The following is a 21,890-nucleotide window of genomic DNA, read 5'->3' as shown; positions in this document are numbered from 1 at the left end:
TAGCAGGAAAATAGGAAGGCATCCATGCAAGTGCACCCATGGATGCAAGAACTGATGTTGCACCAGGCCTTTATGCAGACCTAACAAGTGCAGGGGAAGACCCCTGCTCATACACACTTGTGCAAAGGGTAGGTGGGCACGCGCTGGACCAGAGAGAGGGATGGGCTGTGTTCCATGTTAAAATTTGGTAAATGGCACCAAACACAATCATGCATTAGCTCCTTCGATCACTCGCTAATTCATTTGCTCCTATAGCAATGTCCTGTGTCAGTGAAGACTCGAGTTAAAGAGAGACTGCTTATTGACTTAAGCGCACCAATTAACAAACATATAATTTCTATTCATGAGACTAAATATAGCAAGACTAGGATCGTTTATAAATAACCTGCCTGTTATACATACCATGGGATGTTCATGAAAAGTCAGCAGAAACACCCCCAGAAAGAAACAAAATGATTGTACATGGATAGCTGAGATGTTCTGTGTCAGCTGAGTAGAAATATGATTGGGCAGTCATGTCACCATGTAAATGGAGAGCATTGGGTGCACCAATAGTGACTAGTGCCAGGGGGGCCACCTAGAGGGACAGGGAGAGGCATGTGGATACACCCCAGTTAGCAGTTAGAATTTTGGCAGGGTCATTAAAGTGTGAGACACCTACGAAGTGCTACAATGAGTCATCTATGGGGCAGCCTACCCACTCCTGAGGAAGAGAGTGTGTGTGTGCGTGTGGAGCACTCCTCTTCCAAGAGAGATCCCTTCTTGCGTGATGTTATATACCAGAAAAATCTTCCGAGACCTTCTGTTCATTCACTTCTTGTTGTACCTGACCCTGACTGTCTCATCAGCATCTCCAAGAAAAGCTGATCCGTAGTCAGGATCCTCCAGAATACAGTAAGTAATTCAGATTTTCCCAGGTTCTTTGAAGGAGAAATTGGAACCTTCCTCAGTTAAAGTTGCTTATAAATAATGAGATCTCCAGAAAATTATAAACCAGAGTCAGCAACCTTTCCGAGGCAGAGTGACAAAATTCAACCTTTTGATCTCTGTGTATTGTCCCAGTGATACTTTTTAAAGTCACTAATAGTCCTACTTACAGCAGCTTCATTAGTGAATACAGAGGCAGACAGAGCTTTACCATTTAAGTGGTGGTTGGTAGCATTGACTGGTCTTTTGTTAATCCACAGGTGGCATGGCTTTGAGCAAGGTCCTGGCTACATGAGGGAGAAGGGGCAGGGCTGAGCGGCCACCTCATGTCAATGAAAATCAGCTCAGGTGCCACTCTTGATACCCGTCCTGGGGGGTTACTGACCCCTGGTATATCACCAAGATACAAAGCACCATCTGAAGCATTCATGAAATGCCAGGGAAATCAACACATACACATTGGCCTCCCTCCTGGGGCCAAATGCAACAATGATGGGAATGAGGGTATGTCGCATGTTGGTACACGGGCAGAAGGGAATGTGAGCATGTGTGTAAAAAGGTTGCAGTTACTCTAGTGGGTCAGGAGACAGAAAGGAAAGCAAAGTCTCAGCTCAACAGGGGTAGTGTATGCCTACCTGCTGCTTGATTCAGGGAGAGATTAAAGAATCCAAGGACCTAGGCATCAGTTAGGGCCCTCTGACTGCCCTTCTCCTTGGCCCTCTCATCCCTTAGCTGGCTGTGACCGGGCCTACTACACAGGTCTGTCACCACTGTATCATGGTTCTTTAAGGCACAGAGCGCTTATATTTAGTAACTAATTTTTTTTTTTTTAAAACATTAGAGGACTGTAACATAAGTTATGTCCACACTCCACATTGGAGCCAGGCTGGAGATATTATCCACTGATTTCCCAAAAGACTTAGATATACTCTGTGATAATATCTAAACTTCCCATAGTTTAATGGCCTCTTGGTTTCTGTGGTGGGACGCATGTGTAGAGCACCTGGAGGGGCACCCCATGTGCGTGACTCTCCTGACCCACACTCCGCCACACTGCACTGCCCCCGTTCACCACACATGGCAGAACCACCATTTTGTGGCATGTTATATGCTCTACCCCCAGGAGCTCAAACTTAGTTTATCTCAAGGCCATTGCCAGACCTCATATCCTCCTAGTGGGCGAGTGGACCGCCCCTCTAGTACAGCACAGGAGAGAAGGGTCTCCATGCATTAACCCCAACGTACCCATGTCCCCCTACTCCCTCCTGCTCCCCCACATACATCCCCCAGCTCCTCCCAACATCCTTGGGTGATTTAAAGCCTCCCCAGCAGCCCCCAGCACCACTACTGACAGCACAGCAAGGCTAAATCAGTTTCCAGCTGCTAGAACTGCACCATGACCAGCATCTTTTGGGCTGGAGAGATGCGTGAAGAGCCATCCTTTCCATATAGTTCCATCCTTGGAGGGGCTCCATGGCAGTTATCCCAACTATCTTATGGGCAGGATGATCCTCCATACTCAGATTAGCTTGCAAGGCTGTGGGTGGGCTGGGGTGAGTGGCAGTGGTCGAGCGTCTCCACACTCACTGTGAAGCAGAGCCACACGTCAGCCCAAATATCAGAGAAAAGGGCTTGGGGGAAGGAGTGCAATGGGGAGGAGAGAGTGGGGGAAGAGGTACGGCAGGGGCTGAACTGCAAGGGAAGGGATAGCCCCCCAGATCCCCAGCAATTCATGTGCCAACAGCTGTGTGGGCCCGATTGTGGAACTGCTCAGACCACCGATAGCCCCTGAGCTGTGAGTTTGAGACCCCTGCTGTCTACCCTCTGGCTGGTACATAGCGGGAGGAGGAGTCAAACTGGTCTCCTGCCTGCTGCCCCTTAGGTTGCCACGTATCCCGTGTGAATAGGGAGAAAGTAGCTCATCTGTTCCCAGAGTAAATGGATTGCAATTCTTCCTGGTACTTATGAAGGCCACTCTTGAGGGATAGGGCAGTCCTTTCCCTCAAAACTGCACACCTTTGTATAGGTAAAGTCCATGTAAAATCTGGCTTTTAAGAATTAACTTTAGGTCAATTCCTTAACTTTCCTCCTCACGCCACCCAACTTTGCACTGCAGTTCTATCAGGCATTATTTGCAAATGGCAAGGCAGCTCCTTACAAAAGAGAAGTCTTTGGATCAACATTCTTTGTATCTGCTTAGAATGATAATGAATAGCTGGAAAAACAAATGCTGAGCCACATTAATGCAGAGGGCTTGTCTGTCTTATTACAAATTCTCACCAGCAGTCTCCTAGCTATACTACAGTTTGACAGAGAACAACTTCAAAATACAACATGGTGGGGAAAAAACCAAAAGTAATAGTACCTCAGATGCTGTAAACATATATTGAAATTTAATCTCAGTGCATTTACAATAGGGCTTAAAAAATAAGCTTGCAACTGTTTATCACTATAAAAGTAAAGGGGTATGGAAAAGTACAAAATGTAATAAAAAAAACCCTCAGATGTCCCAAGGTGTTTCTACTTGGATTAGACAATCCGTATTAAAAGACCGTATTAAATAGACTGTATTAAAAAACTTTTTTTTTTTAAAAAAAAAAAACCAAACTCCTGAGAGTTTTCTTGGCTTACCAAATGGTGGCACCATTGGGAATTATATTGGATACAAAAACTTTAATAAGCAATTTGTTGCATGACTGACTCATTTCTGCAATTCTGCTTTTGTATAAAGTGTAATGCTGTTGATTTACATCATGATTACACTAAGCTGATAAAATCCAAAAGCTTTGGAAGATGCAAATTTACCACATACACCCTCCCCCCCACATTTTGATTATATTCAATGAGCATTTTCATTAAAAAGGCAAAAATATTCAGAAGTGAAAAATGTGGTAGTGGTCTCTTGTAATTGTCTCTCTCTCACACACACACACATACACGTTAGTATTTCAGATCATGGTTTCTCATTGTGAAAAATAAAAAAAAATAAAAAAAAAAAAAAAGGCTATTCAGTTGTCTACTTCTTCCACCTTTATTCATACATTCTTCAGCAGGCCCATTAAGCATTGAGGCCTGATTCTTATACCAGTTTTACATATCCATTGTATATCCATTTATGTCAAGTAGAGTGGTTTCGGTAACCATCACTGTAAAAGAATGATGCAAAATGTAAATACAAACCCAGTAATGTTTTCAAAAAGGAAATCCAGACACAGTTTTATTTTATATTTAAAAAAACTGTAAAAATGCCCATCTGGGGTCAAGTATAGGCTATGGGCCACATTCATCCTTACTACAATTTTGATGTCCTAATAGGGTTGTACCATGGTTGAATCTGGGCTTAAATTTATTCTTGAAATAAAAGCAAAAATCCTTGGATTTCTCTTTAGGCATGAGTGTCACTCTTACCTTTCACACATGGTGCTCTTCTGTCTGCTCCTCTTACTTTTCTGTGTTGTTTATTTCACCACATGTTGCATAAAGACTTGCATTATGTAAAAAAACTGTTTTTACTGAAGCCAGACTAGTCTTCAGAGAGAGCACAAAAGGATCCATTTAAGTGGAAAGATTTAGTATTGTAGGCATTGCTAAAAGCTGTCACAATCCCCACAAGGGATGCCTGCTATCATATGGCAGCTTTTATGTAAGGCTATGTTTACACTACCCTGGAAGATTGACCTGCTCAGGATTGATCTTCCAGAGCCTTGATTTTGTGTGTCGAGTAGAGACATGCAAAAATTGACCTCTCAGGCAGCGCCCTAACTAGCTAATTTTGCACCTGAGGCAGGAATATAAAATTGTGCCCCCTCTATAAGATTTATAAATTCATAGTAGTTATTTTGTAGAAGAGGAAAAATAAAAAAATTGATAAACAAAACCACAATGTTTGTTTATTATAGTTGAGACCCTTTTGCTTGCCCAGGACCTGAAAACACCAGCTATATAAAATCTGTCTGGAGATTAGAGAGTAGGTGCAAAACATGCCAAGGGAAAGGCAGTTGAGAAGAGCACTTTTCCTGCCCAGGAGAAATGGGCAGGGCAGGAGGCACACTAAGCACCAAGTGAGCTGGCTGGCCTGGATTACAGTTGCAGAGAAAGTGCATTATACAGGTGGGGAGACAGGAAATTGGACGTTACCTATCAGAATGACCCTGCCATGAGTAGTTACTGGGACAGAATTTGTCTGAGGGATTCAGGCAAGGGAGGGATTGAGCTCTGCTCCCAGGTGGTCCCCTGAGGAGGTGTGTAAGAGTGTTATCTGCATATTGGCTCTTATGAGGGGGGCATTACCTACCCCAGAGCCTAGAGCAGAAGTCTGCAATGGAAAGAGCAAGAAGAGCCATTTTTTCCCAAATTCAGCGATAAAAATCAATGCGTCGTGAGCTGCAGTGCATGTGAATACGAGACAGTCCTTAATGAATAACGTCAAACCCTACTTTTGCAAGTATCTCTTTTTTAGGGAAGGATGTGCTGGTAGCTCAGCCATCCAGATGTTGCCTCATCCTCCCTCACTCGCGAAGAAAACCCTATCAGGGAGACACACCTGTCTCATAGAGCTGGAAGGAACCTTGAAAGGTCATCAAGTCCAGTCCCCTGCACTCACAGCAGGACCTATCACCATTCCCAACACTTTTTTTTTTTTAATCTAACCTGCCCTAGAACCTTGAAAGGCCCCCTCGAGGGTTGAGCTCACAACCCTGGGTTTGCAAGGCCATTGCGCTCTCTCGTATATGGAGAATAGTAACAGAGGGAGCCGTGTTAGTTTGTATTCTAACAAAACAGCCCAGCAGTCATATAGCACTTGAAAGACTTAACACAATGGTTTATTAGCTGATGAGCCTTCATGAGATAGACCCACTTCTTCAGATCAATAACATTTCCAGGACAAACTGACAGTTGTCTGGTACAGAGGTCTTGGTGCTCCATGACTGCTGTTTAGTTTCGCGTATTGAGAGAGGCAAGGAGCAGGTATGACAACATAGGGCTTTCTCTCTTTGTAGCTCTTTGCAACCACTTGCAATACCCCAGGGAATAAGTATTAGGCACTGAGGTGTAAAAATTGGGTAGTATCTGTAAATAGTATATCAGCACACCAGTGGTGCTCCATGTGTTCTCTGTTTAACAGCCAGGCAGAGCAGCGGTGTGTATGTGTGACTAGGCCTTACATGTGAGAGACAGCAAGTAAACGGTTATTTGAACCCCATTGTGCCTGTGTGGTTCTTCCACAGGCGAGAGTCCCAACTGATCTGTCGTACAGATAAGGAGGCTGGGAGGTAAAGTGAGTCACTGGAGGAGGCATCAGCCACACCCACCAGGAGGCAGCTCAGATGACAATGGTGCCTGCTTCCTCCTCACGCCTGTGGCACGGACTGGCACATAGGCATCTGGGCTGCAGCCAGGAGGGCTGGCTGAGCAGGCTGCACCCTCTGTGGACCAGGGTGGGGAGGAGTAGCCAGGCAACAGGTAGCACAGATAAAGAGGAGGGAGTGACGGGGGGCAGACTGACCCCAGCCTGCTCCTCCCCTCTACGTCCACCCCAGCCCCCTGAACCTAGCTTCTCCCTGGAATCCCACTCCTCAGCAGCCCCTGCCACCCTGAAACCTAGCTCCCCCCACCCCGAGCCCCACTCAACCAGCAGCCCTCTGGTACTGCCACAGACATAGCATCTCCCCCAAGCCCTGCTCACCTTGCAGCACCCCCAAACCCCACTCATCCAGCAGCCCCTCATACCACTAAGCCCCACTGATCCAGCACCCCTTGGTACCCCCACAAACACAGCTTCTCTCCCAAAGCCCCACTCACCTGGCAGCCCCCGGCACCCCCACAAACCCAGCTTCTCCCCCAAGCCCCACTAACCCAGTAGCTCCCCAACACCCTTGCAAACTCACTTAGTGAGTTCCTGGGCTGGGAGGGGGGTGTGCTGTGAGTGTCCACAGCAACTGCAGCTGGGGCAGGGTCACCCTGGGGGGTGAGGTTAGCCAGCTGGACAGCTCCATCCAAGCAGCATGGAGCCATTTGTTACTCATTACGCTGCTGCTACGGGGACAAAGGTGGCTGCCTCTGGTGGCCCTGCTCAAACTCCCTCTCCCACCTCCAAGCCGGGGCCCAGCTCAAACTCCCACTCCCAGTCGGAGCTGCAGCTGCCTTTGTCCCTGACCAGCAGCAGCTGCTGGCAGCAAAACGAGCTGCAAATGGCTCTTAAAGAGCCACATGCAGCTTGGCCAGATGTGGCCAACTGCAGCCCTGAAGTGTCTGAGGTGAGTGCCTCAGTTGCCTCACCCTTGTTACAGCCTTGCTCTCAGGGGTTACAGCTGACCCCTGTATTCCTCACAAGATGCGAGGAGTAAGGGAGGTCAACAGGAGAAATTCTCCCATCAACCTTCTCCTGCATAGACAGCCAAGTAAGCTGAATGCAGGTATGCCAGTTTTAGCTACACAATTGCCGTAGCTAGAATTGCATATCTGTGGTTGATTTTTTTAGCCTAAGCTTCAGCCAGGTATCTTCTTAGTTTAGTTTTCCCATCCTCTGCAGTAAACAGTTCCTTTAGCTCTTTTTGGTAGCCAAGAACTTTGAAGTACTCTAATGCACAGTCATTAACTGAAGCCTTTTCATTTTTAGGGCTACGTTTGTATGCTTGGGTTTCTATTGTATTTCTGTATTGCCGTCTTAAACTATCTGTTCCATCCAAGTATTGCCACCCACCCCTCAATCTTCCTCATTCTTTTTATTTCTATGTGTCTCCTGCAGTCTCAAAAGTCACGGTTAAATCTTGGGACCCCTTTAGACTGGGACAAATGTCCTTCGTCTGTATATTCCTGTTTATAAAATGTTTTTTGCCCTTATGTCAGTATCAAATACACCTATGTAGTCAATCGTCTATGCATATTCCTGATGCATCCTATTAATCCTGATTCTGCTTCACTGTTAGAGTTTCCTTTCTGCCAAGTTATTGGTGGTACGTTATACTAAATAAAATTAGATAATGAAACTAGACACACAAACAATCCTCAGGTTTTTATGCCATCTCCATTCATAAATCCGTGTTTAAATTGTTTAATTGTCATTCCTCACTTAGTTCCCTTTAGTTTCTTTATTAGAAATGCTACACCTAGGGTGCTATCAGCCCCTCTGTTTTTGAAAAAGTTGTATTAGAGAATTGACAAGAGCAGTCCCTTCTCTGCTGCAGTATATTTCTGCCTCATGATCCCAGAGGGAATTGTGCGCGTGCGCGCGCACACATAAGACCAATTTGGGGTGATTCACAAAACAGAGGAAACTGAACTGTTCTGAACTGGGGTTCCCATACCACCTCTTCCTTGGCATGCTTCCTTGCAGGCTGTCTTCAGCTCTTTCCTCCCAGGGTGAGAATGAAGGGAAATGCCACAGGGTCAAAAAAATCACAGATGTATTCTGAGCCCTGTTCCCCAGCAGCAAGTTTCTACAAGAAGGTTCGTTATGGCTCCTGCGTTGCTTGTTATTCAATGTAATGAGGAACACTAAACAGAACTGTATTATTACAATAAACTAACCACAATATTAAGTTGTTTAGAATTTCAAGAAAAATTAGATTAAACCACAAAGGAAGGGCATTTTTTACTCCCTTGTTTCAATTACTAAAGTTTTACTATGACAAATAGCTTGCCAAGAGCCCAATACAGCAAGATAGAAAAATGGGTTGAAAAATTTAAAATTAAATGCAATTGTTTACATAAGATGAATGAAATTGCTTGCCTAATTTGCAGATGTTTTCATGGACAAAGTTATTAATGCAGAAATGTCAGCTTTTGATCTAACTAGTTATTTGTGTATGCAAATATTTGTGACTAGAACATTGGTAATCATGCAAATAAATTAGGCATGTAGCTGCACACATTTTCACATATGCAACTTTATGCATACATCTTTGAAAAATAATTTTGTAATAATGTTAACATCCTTGCCCTTTGGAATATTCTGGCACTGTATCAGATCTGCTTCTTTTCAGTGTTTGTAAATAATTGAGTGACTCAGAGATGAATAGATAATGAAAACCCTGCACAATGATAATTTGCTTGAGCATTTGAGTATTGATTGCTCCTCCCAGGGACCAGTAGCTGGTGAATAACGGAAGATTTTTTGGGTATTATGAAGGCAGTGTGGAAGAAATTACAGAGAGAACATCTTTCACTGCTGATATCTATTTCATATGAAGTGGAGTAGTAAAAATGCCATCTTATGCCAGATTCATCAGAGGATATGAGACCATAACTAATGTAGTCAGCAATCATTGTGGCAAGTGTCATAAATTAGTGTATTATGCTTCCTTTGTCACTTTATGGTTCAGCTACGGTAGCTTACGAGGCTTGGTTGGAGTTTGTTTCTGCTTTGTATAAATGGGTTTCTGGATAATCTAACAATTGACAAAGTAGAACGTTAGAAATAAACATACATTCGTTAGAGATATCCGAGTTTTCTGTAACAGATTCGGTTTATGCTCTCATAACATAAATGATGAATGGAGGCAAAGATGATCTTCTGAGCCCTATCTTGCCATGTATTAAATCAGTAAGAGTGGCAAGTTGTTCTGTGCCTTAGGTAAGAATAGCTCTTTCCTCACAATAAACCTGATCCTGTGAGGCAAAGTCACTATTTGTACACATAATGGAGATTACCTTTCTTGACCTTGTCCTTAAATCTAGTGTTTTATGAAATTGAGATAGCCTCATGGTTGGCTGAATTCAGTGAAGTCATTGCCAGAAAAAGCTGACAGGATATTTATATCAGAATGAGACAGAAGAAGATACTTGTCAACAGAATCCCTACATAATGTGAAGTGTTCTGTTTCTCGCATCCTACCCCATATCAGTGTATTAATGAATAGAGATGGGTTCTAAAGTTATATTCCTTGATCCACGTAATACCCAGTTGGACCTCAGAGAAGACGTTTTAAAGATACTAATACATTTCTATACCAAGCAGAAACATTTAGCACGTGTGGTCAGTCCCATGCTATGTAGTGAACTAACAGCGGATATCATCTGATTGTACACTTGTCCAAATGACAACAGCACATCTGGGCATGTGAAGGCAGAAGCTCAAAACAGGGTTTTGTCTCCCTCATCTTCACCAGAGCTACATCTACATTAGAGAGCTTTGTCCACAGAACTCATGGGAGCATCTACACTAAAAATTTGTTCAGAACACAGCACTTCTGCCTCTCCCCCATGAGGCAGAACACTTTTCTTGACAGAATCTGTCAAAAAAAGCCTTGCAGACGCTCCAGGGGGCCCTGTGTCAGACAGGGCTTCTGGGTCCTCCAGAATTCACAGTACAGAACCATGTAGCCGCAAAGGCTGGGGAATTCTATAGCTATAGGGCTCCTTGAAGGATTTCTTCTTAAAGGCTTAAATACATGAAATGCTAAACACTGGATTTCCCAGACTTCTTTGAGAAGTCACAGGGAGATCAGAGTCATAAAATGTCACCTGCATTACTAACAGAGTAGACTCCATTCTATTTTGTTGAGGTAGAGGGTGAGGAAAGGAAAGAAAAACCAAGAACTTGCACAGGACTGGCCTGAATTAATCACCCCAGTCCTTCCTTCCCCTGTGGTGCACAGGGCTGACACCACTGCTGGCCCCACCTCCTCCCAGGAGTCTGCACATCTTGCTTTGACAAGAGTGGGCCTTTGTCCTTTTTGCTCTTGCCTGCTGATCAAGTTGGGAAGAGTAAAAAGGAATAAATGTTTAATGTTTTGCTTTTTAAAAACAAATTCAGGGCAGATGGATTAGAGCTCTCAGAAGGGACTGTCTGGCCAAAATGGAACACATGGTCACCCCATTGCCGTGGAGACTACTGCAAGCATATTGAATATTATTCCTACATTTTACTCCTTGGGCTTTGCACCAGCATCACAGATGAGTGCAGTGTTTCCTAGTTAACAGCTCTCACAGTTATTTTTGTCAGATCACATAAACATGGTATCGGTTTGTCAGCTACAATTGTATTTAGCAGGTGATAGCCTCTACAGCATCATTTTAAAAATTCCATTTAAGCTGTGTTTTTAACCGATTTTAATTTAGGAATGTATCTTTGAAGCCTTCTCTTGTTTGTTCATACAAAGTTGAGTTATGCACACACCAAGCCAAAAGTGTATCTCATTTGCTTTCCCAAACGTAGTAGTGGTCTCTGTGTGTGTGTGTGTGTGTGTGTGTGTGTGTATACACACTTTATGTACAAATTTAGAGACCATCTTCACCCAACTGTAAATCTGCTTCAGTGAGAATCTTTCATTCAGTTCCCATATTGAAGCATGTTCTGAACTGCCCTATGTTATGGAACTCCTTAGAAAGAGGCTATGTTTACATAACTGGAATAGGTGTACTTTATCATTCAAGGTAAGTGGATCTCTTGGCCCCTTCATGTATGTAACAGCATCTTCTCTTTCAGCATTTAGATAAGGAATGTAAGAGATGCCTCAGCAATTCTTTTCAAAACTTTTTTTGTATTAATTTGTTAATCTGATTGTTGAGGCCCTTGCTGTTAACAACTGTCAGGATGGAATATTTTGCCTTAACGTACCATTAAGGAAACCCAGAGCAGAAGTAATTTATTTCTGTTACAAAGTTGTTTAATGCCTCTCTGTCCAAGTGTACTTGGCCTTTCATTAGACAGTAACAAGAGCAAGGTAATCCTCCATGTCCATATATCATCCGTCTGAGGAGATGGACATTCTGGGTCAGCTCCTACTCACGTAGCCTGCTTCTCCTGCGGCTTTGTGCCAGTCTGAAAGAACCTTGGCAAGTCCTCAATGTATTATACCACCAGCAGCCCTCAGTATATAGTAGGTATGTTAAGGGTGCATTGCAGAAAGAGGAGGGACACAAATGCAGCGTGTTGTGCTTGGATATCTTCAACAGGCAGCTGCTACCATCTGGCATGCTGCTTTAATCTATCCTATGATGCCTTAATCTCCACCACACCCAATTTAAAAAGCACCCTAAGAACATTACCATATACATAATATATGTATTTACTATATGATATATAGTATGGTATAATTATGTATTATGGTGTACTACATTGATGTATCAATTCCCTGACACACCAGGTGGTACACCGCAGAAACTGTGCACAACAGAGGATCTGGGCCTTTGATACAAACTGTGTTTTAGGGTTAGGCATACATATTGCCAACTCCCATTGTGATATTTGGTGTTTTTCCATCATCCCCAAGTCCTGGAGTCAGGTAAGAACCGCAGCTGTCATTTTTAGAAAGTTTCTAGCCCTTATGGTTTCAGAGGAAAAAAGTTTTAAAGTATGATTCAGGTGTCCCTAAAGAATCAAAAACCAGATGGCAAATAAAAAGAAGCCAAAGTGCATTTTTTGAAACTTCAGTTTTAGTCTTCTCATGATTTTGAAGCATCTGATAGGATTTTTAAACTCAGTGTCACAACACTATATCAGAATCTGCACTCAGTGCTAGGAATCATGAGAATCCTCAAAATTTTGAGGAGCAAAGGGACTTTGAAGTACCAGCGGGTAAGCCGTGGCTAGATATGAGCAGGCACTTTGAAGTTGCCGGGGTGGGGGTGGGGGGGCGGAGGAGGAATTTGCTTAATGAAGTGCTACATATGCACTGCAGCACTTCATTAATAAACTCCGAACACCCTACTTACCATTCTCCCTTCGAAGTAGGGAGGTAGTGTAGACACAGCCTTTGTCTATACTGGTGTAACAGGAGTTAGCTAAAAACAGGTTACCTAATCGGGGTTTTTACACACACACACACACACACACACACACACAGAGTCTACACGTGCACGCTACTTCGAAGTAGCGGCAGTAACTTCTAAATAGCGCCCGTCACGGCTACACGTGTTGGGCGCTATTTCGATGTTAACATCGACATTAGGCGGTGAGACGTCGAAGCCGCTAACCCCATGAGGGGATGGCAATAGCGCCCTACTTCGAAGTTGAACGTCGAAGTAGGGCATGTGTAGCCGATCCGCGTCCCACAACATTGAAATAGCGGGGTCCGCCATGGCGGCCATCAGCTGAGGGGTTGAGAGATGCTCTCTCCAGCCCCTGTGGGGCTCTATGGTCACCGTGTGCAGCAGCCCTGAGCCCAGGGCTTCTGGCTGCTGGTGCTGCAGCTGGGGATCCATGCTGCATGCACAGGGTCTGCAACCAGTTGTCGGCTCTGTGGATCTTGTGTTGTTTAGTGCAACTGTGTCTGGGAGGGGCCCTTTAATGGAGCGGCTAGCTGTTGCACCTACTTCGATGTAGTGCTGCCCTACATCAATGTTGAACGTTGACGGCATCAGCCCTGGAGGACGTGTAGACGTTATTTGTCGAAATAGCTTATTTTGATTTCGCTACATCGAAATAAGCTATTTCAATGTAGCATCCCAGTGTAGATGTAGCTACACACACACACACACACACACACACACACAGAGTGATGGAGATACTCTAGCTCAGTGTTTCTTAGTCTTTGGGACCGTGAAACACCAAACATTATTCATGTTGAACACCTATGAAAATTTTCTTCAAAAAATTGTTGTCAGACCAAAAAAAAACAAAAAAAACAAAAAAACACCACAAAAAAAACAAGTCAGCAACATATATAGCAAAAAACAAAATGAAGTAATTTAATGAGGTATCTGAGCAATGAAGTAGTAACATTGTATCTAGTTTAGTAACAGAAAATATATACCATCAGGGTATTTTTCCAAAGGCTCGTGGCAAACCTGCAAGTTGTTCATGGAACACCAGTGTTCTGAGGAATACAATTTAAGAAACACTGCTCTAGCTGATGGAAAAGAGCTTTCCCATCTGCTTAATAACTCCTGCCTCCATGAGAAGCAGCAGCCATGATGGTGGGAGAAGCTGTCCCACCATATAGAACAGCTACATTGGTGCTTAGAGTGTAACTTGACATCACTCAGAAGTGTGGATTATTCACACCACTGAGTGATATATATGACACCACCATAATCTGTAGTGTCGACAGGGCCATGGTCTAAACAGCCACTGTGATGCAAAAGGAAGCCTTTGCACCTAGGCCTTATAACAAAGGCCCCTGAGCAACAGTGAATGAACCGAAGTGCACATAGGGAGGGTGAGTCTTTGAGGAGAGGGAGTTTCCAGAGAGGCTCAGAACTGCCTGGGGCACATATTCTGGAAGGCAAAGGGAGTTGTAAGCACTTTTCTCCATGCAAACATGTAAGATATATAAAGTGGGGTAACTAAAATCCTATCCTAGGAACAATAGGAGTGTACTGGTCAGGTCTGATGTCACTCCTGCTAAACTACAGTGAGAGAAAATATAATGGAGAACAGTAAGCAAGATACAGAATAAGCCTACTACAAAGAACATTCCCTCAGCAGCACATTGCTTCTTAGATTTTGTCTTATTTAAGTATTTTCTGTGCGCGAGGGGAAACTAATTAATTACATTTGGATGGACAAAGGATTTATAATCCTTTCATAATGAGTGATTTTTTTCCCCATATGTGTTTGAACTCCTGTTATACCCATACTCACATGACACATTTGAAAAAAATCTGCAGTGAAATAGAGAATATTTTGTAAATACTGCAAACCTTTAGGGCATTTTGAACAAAACAGGCTATTGGTCAATGAAATTAACATGTAGTACGGGGTGAATCTAAAGAGAAGACGTAAATAAGAGGCATCTAAGTGATACTTCTTGCAACAACAAAGAGAAATAGCATGCAGCTCTCTACTCTTGTCATGGATGAGGGTCACATCAGAGACGTTAACAGTTTAAGGTCAGTGGTATTGGATGTCACGATATTGCATAGCAATGATTTCATACATATGCAAGTAGTTCAATAATATTTCAGCTGGCAAAGAAGGAATGTTGACCTTTTGGTTCTACCCTAGAATTCAGATGGCTGGGATTGTTTGTTTTGCCCCCCAGCGCCATCACTAGCACAAAACCATTACTTTGGGCAAATGACAACATCTATTTATCTTGGTTACTTCCTGTGTAAAATGGGGCTAATAAAATTGAAGTTGTTACATTGGGAAGCGATGGGCAAGCACCAAAGTGGATGGGTCTCATGAGGGGCCCTCATTCACCTCTGTGGGCCACAGAGCCCCTGGCCTATGTGGGTACCATGTGTGGCCCATTGGCCTCTTGTCAGTACCCCTCTCCCTTATGCCTCTCAAGCACTAGAGCTCTGCACTTATTTGCTGCTCCTCCTTCTCCCTCCCTCCCAGCACTTCTGTAGCCTTGAAATCATCCGATTCATTCTCCATCCCCTCTCCTCCCCCTCCCTCACAGAGCTGAAATGTCACAAACAACTGATTCAGGGCATTCCAGCTCTCAGAGGGAGGGAGCTGGAGTGAAATCAGGGGATTCATGGCTCCTCTGAAAGCACTGGGAGGGAGGTTGTCCCCAAGTGCATGAGGTCTGTGAGGGAGGAGGGCAGCTAGGGGTCCATGGGCCATAGGTGGAGACCCAGGAGCCCCCATATGGCCCATGGGCTGTAGGTTGCCCACCAGTCACCTAGAATGTAATTAGGTTAATGAACACCTAAAAAGTGCTTTAAGACTCGTGAATAGAAGGATAACACATTCAGGTAAACATAATCTAGGTTTTTAAATGGTTAGCCTACATTGACTTCTATCTAGTACGCTTTGTATTTTGCCTATGTCCCTGAAAGGCTTCCCAATGAACATGAACGAACGATCTGGCTTTTTGTATGGCTTCTACATTTCACTCTCAAATTCTCTCATATTGCACTCTCCTCAGGGCATTTTGAAATTTGGTCACTCTCTCAGTCATCCCACACAAGTCCTCTCTTCTTCCTAGTTTGGGTCTCCTGACCGAGAGTAAATCATAGACACTCAACTACAAGCTAACTTCTCGGAAGATTTTGTACCGCAGGGGGCAGTGGGGGGAAAATCTCTGCAGTTGTCAACATAAATCCTCTGGTGAAGAGGGCCTTCAGATGGGAACACATCACCGTAGGTATGTACATTTTTGGAATCTCATTACTTTAAGAAATCTCTCTTGTGTCTCCATAATACTGGTATCAGAAAGGTAGCCGTGTTATTCTGTATCTTCAAAAACAAGAAGTCCTGTGGCACCTTATAGATGAACAGATATTTTGGAGTATAAGCTTTCGCGGGCAAAGACATACTTCATCAGATGTGAAAGCGGGTCTTTGCCCGCGAAAGCTTATATGCCAAAAATAACTGTTCGTTCATTAGGTGCCACAAGACTTCCAATAATACTGGAAATTCCATGACCAAAATCTTTGCTTCAAACTCAATGAATCCTTTCTGAGCTGGTAAGATTAGCCCTCTGCAAGAAGTAGGAAGTATCTGTGCCATCCCAGGAGAAGCAGTGTCCCTTCCTCTTGCTGCCTTTACTGGCTGCAGTTTACTTCCCTTTTGAACCAGCTCACCTCTGCTGTCCATCACATTTGGAGCAGGGGGAGAGCCAGTGCTCAGCCTATACCCAGGTCCCAGTCCATCCTTCTGCTTGCAGGTGGGCTGTTGAATGCATGGAACCTGCATCTCTTCCAGTCTAGATTGCACAATGAGAAGAACCCTGGACAGCCAAATGAAAGCTGCTCATCCTCTGACACTAAATTCAATTGAAATCTAGCTATTCTATTGTTACCAGTAAGGATGTACAATAATTCAGCAAATAAAAACCATAAACTGGGGCAGTTGACCCTCAATATCACACCTTTCACAAGAGCACGTGGATGCATAAGTTAAATGGCGATACATTATAGATGGTTTGGGGGAACAAAGTCAGAGGGATTCAGACGGGGTAGAGATAGCACTCTGTAGTGAAACCCCCACCCTCCAACTTGGAAGAACTAGTCACTTGTTCCATTTGGCAAGCTATATTTCCCTCACAATGCACAGTGCATGTAGAATGAAATTTTGCTCATTTAGTCCACTATTCCTGTTCACAATGCAGAACACTGTAAGGGCAGATTTCCTTCCAGTCCTGAAATTATTCACAGCCATCATCATTTTAATTTCTGCAGAAGACATTTAAGCATCATTGGCCGTGGCCACACACTTGGCCAAAACTTTGAAATGGCCATTTTGAAGAAGATTACTAATGAGGCACTGAATTGAACATTCAGCACCTCATTAGCATTAGGACACTTGCGGCCGCGGCGCTTCGAAAGTGCCACTTTTGAACACTTGCAGCTTGGCACAGCTACACGGAGGGGTCCTTTTTGAAAGGACCCCGCACCTTTCAAAATCCCCTTATTCCTCTTAGCAGAGGGGAATGAGGGGATTTCGAAATGTGCAGGTTCCTTTTGAAAAGGACCCCTGTGTAGCCGTGCCAAGCCGTGAGCATTCGAAAGCAGCACTTTCGAAGCACGTCCTAATACTAATGCGGTGCTGAATATTCAGTTCAGTGCCTCATTAGTAACCTTTGAAATGGCCATTTCCAAGTTTTGGCCAAAATGTGGCCACAGCCCTTGAGTTTTGGTGATTTCAAATGAGAATGGGTGTTGGTTGACCCATGCAAGCTTCAGTGTTACTGAAATTCCTGCAGCTCTTTCAACCAAAGTCAAGATGCTGTTGATACAAAATCCGAATGAAATAGATTCTTTGGTTTTCTGAGCATTGGGAGAAGACTAACCCATTCTACTCCTCTTTTATTCTGTGTGTGCAGTCTGATGTTGGCCTGGTTCTCTCATGCTTTTGGGGTACTCAATACTACGACCATTTAGTGTCATTCTGTTGATTGCACTCTTTGTCACTAATAATAATGGACTCTTCTGAGAGCACATAAGAGTTTCAGTGTTATTTTAGTCTGTGCATATGTTTCAAATCTCAGAGCTGGAAATAATAAAAGATTCACTATCTTCAGAGAGAAAGGTGTATAGATTCAGCCACTTGCTAATGAGATAATGTCTGCTCCTAGCTGCTTACACAACCAACTAGCATAATATTTCTACTGCTACAAAAGAGTCTATGAAGTAGCAAGGAAATGCAATGCGGAGATGTTGGTCATTTCTTCATGATATTTCCCTCATTGCTTGTCACCCTTGACCACAGGGGAGTTCAAAGTAGGGGTGAGAATTCAAGGGGTAGCAAAACAAGACAGATGCAATCCCAGAGAAGCTGAGGGAAGAAACTGTAGCTCAGGCGGTACACAGATTTGAGACCACCAAGTTCATCACACACAGGTCACCAACAGTAATTCCAAGTCTCAGAATATTTGATGTTACTCCAATAGCCACAGCTCTTGGAATCATACTTGTAGGGAAGAATTTCAGGTTTTAATACAAGAAGTTCTCCAGCCCATATATTTGCAGAACAAAGCTGAAAAATGCAAAACCTTAATGTCTCAAAACAGAAGGCAGGTAAAACACTCCAAACGCATTTTTAAAGCCCATACTCTGAAGGCAGTTGTATGATTTTGGAGGGTGAAGTTAATTTTTTTTAAATGGATGGAGGTGGTAATAATGCACTGTCAAGACAACAGCCGGAAACTACTGTGCTCTACTGAGGCTGGTTGGATATTTTGTGACTTTTTAAAAAAAAAAAAAATTTCACATGTGATTTTCAGTGAGTTGGGTTCCCTGGGCTGGCCTACATCTCTCATAATGCATCATCTCTGGCAGAACCATTATGGCCCATCAATATGTAGTAAGCCACAGAGCCCAGCACAGAGAGGAAAAGCAAGACATGAGATGCCTGAACTACAGTGCCTATGAGGCACCACAGCAATTAAGATAAACAGAGTTCAGTGTTGAATCAAGATTACACTAAATGTTTCAGTATTTTTAAGAAGATTCTCAGAATGTTCTAACACACATACACCCAAATCTCATACATTGTGATTTTTGGCTGAGTCAGGATGAAAACAAGATGTCAAAACAGCAATTTCCTATGGAGTTGAGACTCCAATTTTTGCCAAGCTCTGGTTAATACTGACCGTAGCTGGATTTAACTGGTTAACAGACTCATAAGATAACTTCTCACCTATTTTTAAGCCCTAATATGGCTTGTGGAAAAACAAAATAATAGGCTTAGGTCTTGTTTATAAAACTGCATTAGCTCAAAGTTGTTTGAGTAGGAAAATAAAAAAAGGAAGGGGCAGGGGAGAGAGGAACAGATATATTCTCAATCATAAAGTGAGCTGCTTTACCTCCAGAGTGATTTGTCTCACTGCAGTGGTATTTATCATGTTGATAAAAGAGGCCATGGTTCTGAAGATTGGAAGATTTTTCCTGTTAATTTGAAACAGCACCTACACATGCTGCTCTGACATCAACATAATACCTTAAAGCTGTGGCATCTGAAAAGATTTATTTTCTGAGCCCTTATATGCAGCTGCATTCCTCTTTGCCTCTGACATTCTCAATTTGCAGGCTCCTGGTGATCCAATCTTACTCATCTTGGCTCTGTAATAAGGATGTCCATGTGAGAAGAGAAAAAAAAGTCGTTATCCGTTAGCTAGCCGACATGATAAAAAAAGGCAACATTAGATATCTCAGAGGATGGACCACCTTTTTTGTGTTGGATGAGCTTCAAGGTCACGAGTAGCTTTTGTACCTGTGAACATGTTGCAAATTCACTTAAAGCTCTTTGTCGTGAGTTCATCTGATAAACTGGTAATGCTCCTAATCCTCACAGGTCGCATGCTTTGAATGAGATATTGATTTGTTGGTTACTCCACAGTGGCAAAGTTTTAATTATAATTAGAACAGATAAATATAGAGCTGTACCAATGTAGCAGGTTTATTCTAGATGTGGAGGATCTCTCCGGTTCATGGCTATGGTTCAGGCTTGACTTATATGGTGCTGAAATATTCCCTCTTGTAAAAACCAACATTAAAATAAACATGCCCCACAGCTGGAAGTTGTGCACACACACTCAGGCTGTGTGTCTATACTACAGTTCCCTTTCAAAAGGGGAATGCAAATGAAGCAATTTACATCTCACTTCATTTGCATAATTGCATTTTCCAAAAGAAGGTCTTTCAAAAGAAAAGCAGAAGTGTAGACAGGGTTCTATTGAAAAAAAATTAGGAAGGATGCTTTGGAAAATGGGGTTTATTTTGAGAGAATCCCATCTGCGCTGCTGTTTTTCTTTTGAAAGACTTTCAAAATTCAATTATGTAAATGAAGTATGAGATGTGTAAATTGGTGCTTCATTTGCATTTCCAATTTGCCTCATTTGAATTCCCCTTTTGAAAGAGAACTGAAGTGTAGACACAGCCTCATTGTCCCAGTTGTGGTCCGCCACTAATAGAAAGCAGCATAACAGGAACTGGGGGGGGGGGGTGGAAAAAATTTCATTGCAAGTGTTGTTTAGGGTGATCAAGCCTAAGATGGAGCATGTAGGTAAGTGATAGGCAGTAGGATTTTCAAAGAGAGAGAGACCCTATTATTGATTATTAATGAGTGTTAAGCATGTAACTCCTTTTTGCTCCTTTAAGATGAATTAGCCTACCCTCTTTAGAGCTGGGTATATTCCCTTTCAGCCAACATAGCTTGCATCTCTTGTGGTTGTTTGAATCCCTTTGGTTCTATTTCAGTGTCAGAAATTTAGAAGTATTTATTTCCCTTCTACGAGTCATAACTGCCATACTAGACTTGCACAAATGGGCTCTGATGTTTATACTCACATTAGTTTGCATGAAATCACTCAAGGGAAAGCAGCAAGAGTCTTGTTTTAAGAATTAAAGTGCACTTGAAGGCACAGTTCTTGTAGTGGAACTGCCTGTTGCTTTCTACATCAATCATGTGATTATGAAACAAAGAGGCAAACAAAGAACTGATCAACGGTCAAGACAATGGCAAATCAGCACATTATTTCCCTCCCCTTCGGTTATGCCTCAGATATGATCAGGGATCTCATTGGAATGTTCAACATTAAAAACCTGATCCCATGGTCTTTTGTCTATATCTACACAGTGGGCACTAGTTTGGGATACATTGGTATCCTGCAATAGCTGCCTGTGTCTAAAAACTGTACCTGTTGTCTTGAAACAGTTTGAGATAATGGGCAAGTGCTATTCCAGCATCCCTGTACTTTTCCTTGCAGGGATGGAGTACAGGGGTGCCTTGAAATAAGCTAAGCTATGCAATTCATGCTACGCAAAATTGCAGTTTAGTTTATTTCCAGGTTACGCTGTTATGTAGACACAGCCTCTGAGTAAACAACTCCCACTAACAATGTGAATTTAGTGAAAGGCTGGACTGACTACTAGAGTGCCTCCTTGTGGCTGAGCGTGGTATAGCATCTCCCCCATCTAACAGCCCCTGCCAACAGTCAGTCCAGTCCTCCAACAGCCAGCCTTTTACACTGTGACATAGGCAAGGTCACAAGTTACATCCATTCTTTCTGGGGTATTAAAGTGCAGAAATAAAGTAAATACTATAAACTCAAAATAGGGGTCATCCAGGGAGTCTGCAGCTGGAGTCCACCCTTGTAATTAGGGTTTATCTTTATGCAATCAGCCCTTTCAGTCAGTCTGCCTGTGATTGGTCATCCCACACTAGGAGGTTCACCCAAGCTGTCTTGTTCTGATGGCTAACACCCAGCTTCCATTGGCAAGAGACAAGCAGAGCTCTGCTCTTCCCAGTCAGTCCCAAACTGAACTGGGTCTCCTCCTTTTAATGCTCCTCTCCATTCCTGATATGCCTTACAGGTGTAGGGGGGCAGAGCCAGCTGGGGCCATGGACCCACAATAACCACTTCCTTGTCAGTGCACCCCATCACAGGGCCCAAATAAGCTGATCCTTCTCTAAGGCCCTAGATATGAGCCCACACGTCACTTGGGAAGTAGCAGATTAATTTAATCCCACTTTTACAATATCAAGCCAAGTCCTTGTCAGTGCAGGTGAGTGGCCAGCACAGAGCAAGTCTAGGGCCCCCCCTCCACACGTGGCAGGGGAAGGTACATGTCTCAGGGCCTTGCCCAGGCTGCAAATTGTGATATGTGCACAGGAGGAAGTT

General features: G+C 43.4%; 1 protein-coding gene across 3 annotated transcripts in view; it reads left to right on the top strand.

Annotated features, from left to right (window-relative positions):
- The window catches only part of BEAN1 (brain expressed associated with NEDD4 1), a 108,599-nt gene that overhangs the window by 44,509 nt on the left and 42,200 nt on the right, over positions 1-21,890 (top strand). Inside the window, exon 1 of one of the 3 annotated variants that reach the window (XM_075009195.1) lies at positions 1,110-1,431. The exons of the other annotated variants lie outside the window; for them this stretch is intronic. Within the exon in view, the coding sequence (XP_074865296.1) occupies positions 1,254-1,431 (178 nt within the window). The 5' untranslated portion in view covers positions 1,110-1,253. Of the gene's footprint in view, positions 1-1,109; positions 1,432-21,890 lie in introns of those variants that run through there. 3 annotated transcript variants of the gene reach the window in all.

Source organism: Carettochelys insculpta, chromosome 14 (genome assembly GCF_033958435.1).
Source record: "Carettochelys insculpta isolate YL-2023 chromosome 14, ASM3395843v1, whole genome shotgun sequence".
Taxonomy (NCBI): Eukaryota; Metazoa; Chordata; order Testudines; family Carettochelyidae; genus Carettochelys; species Carettochelys insculpta.
Note: the sequence above shows the minus strand (reverse complement) of the source record. Positions and strands in the feature narration are given on the sequence as shown.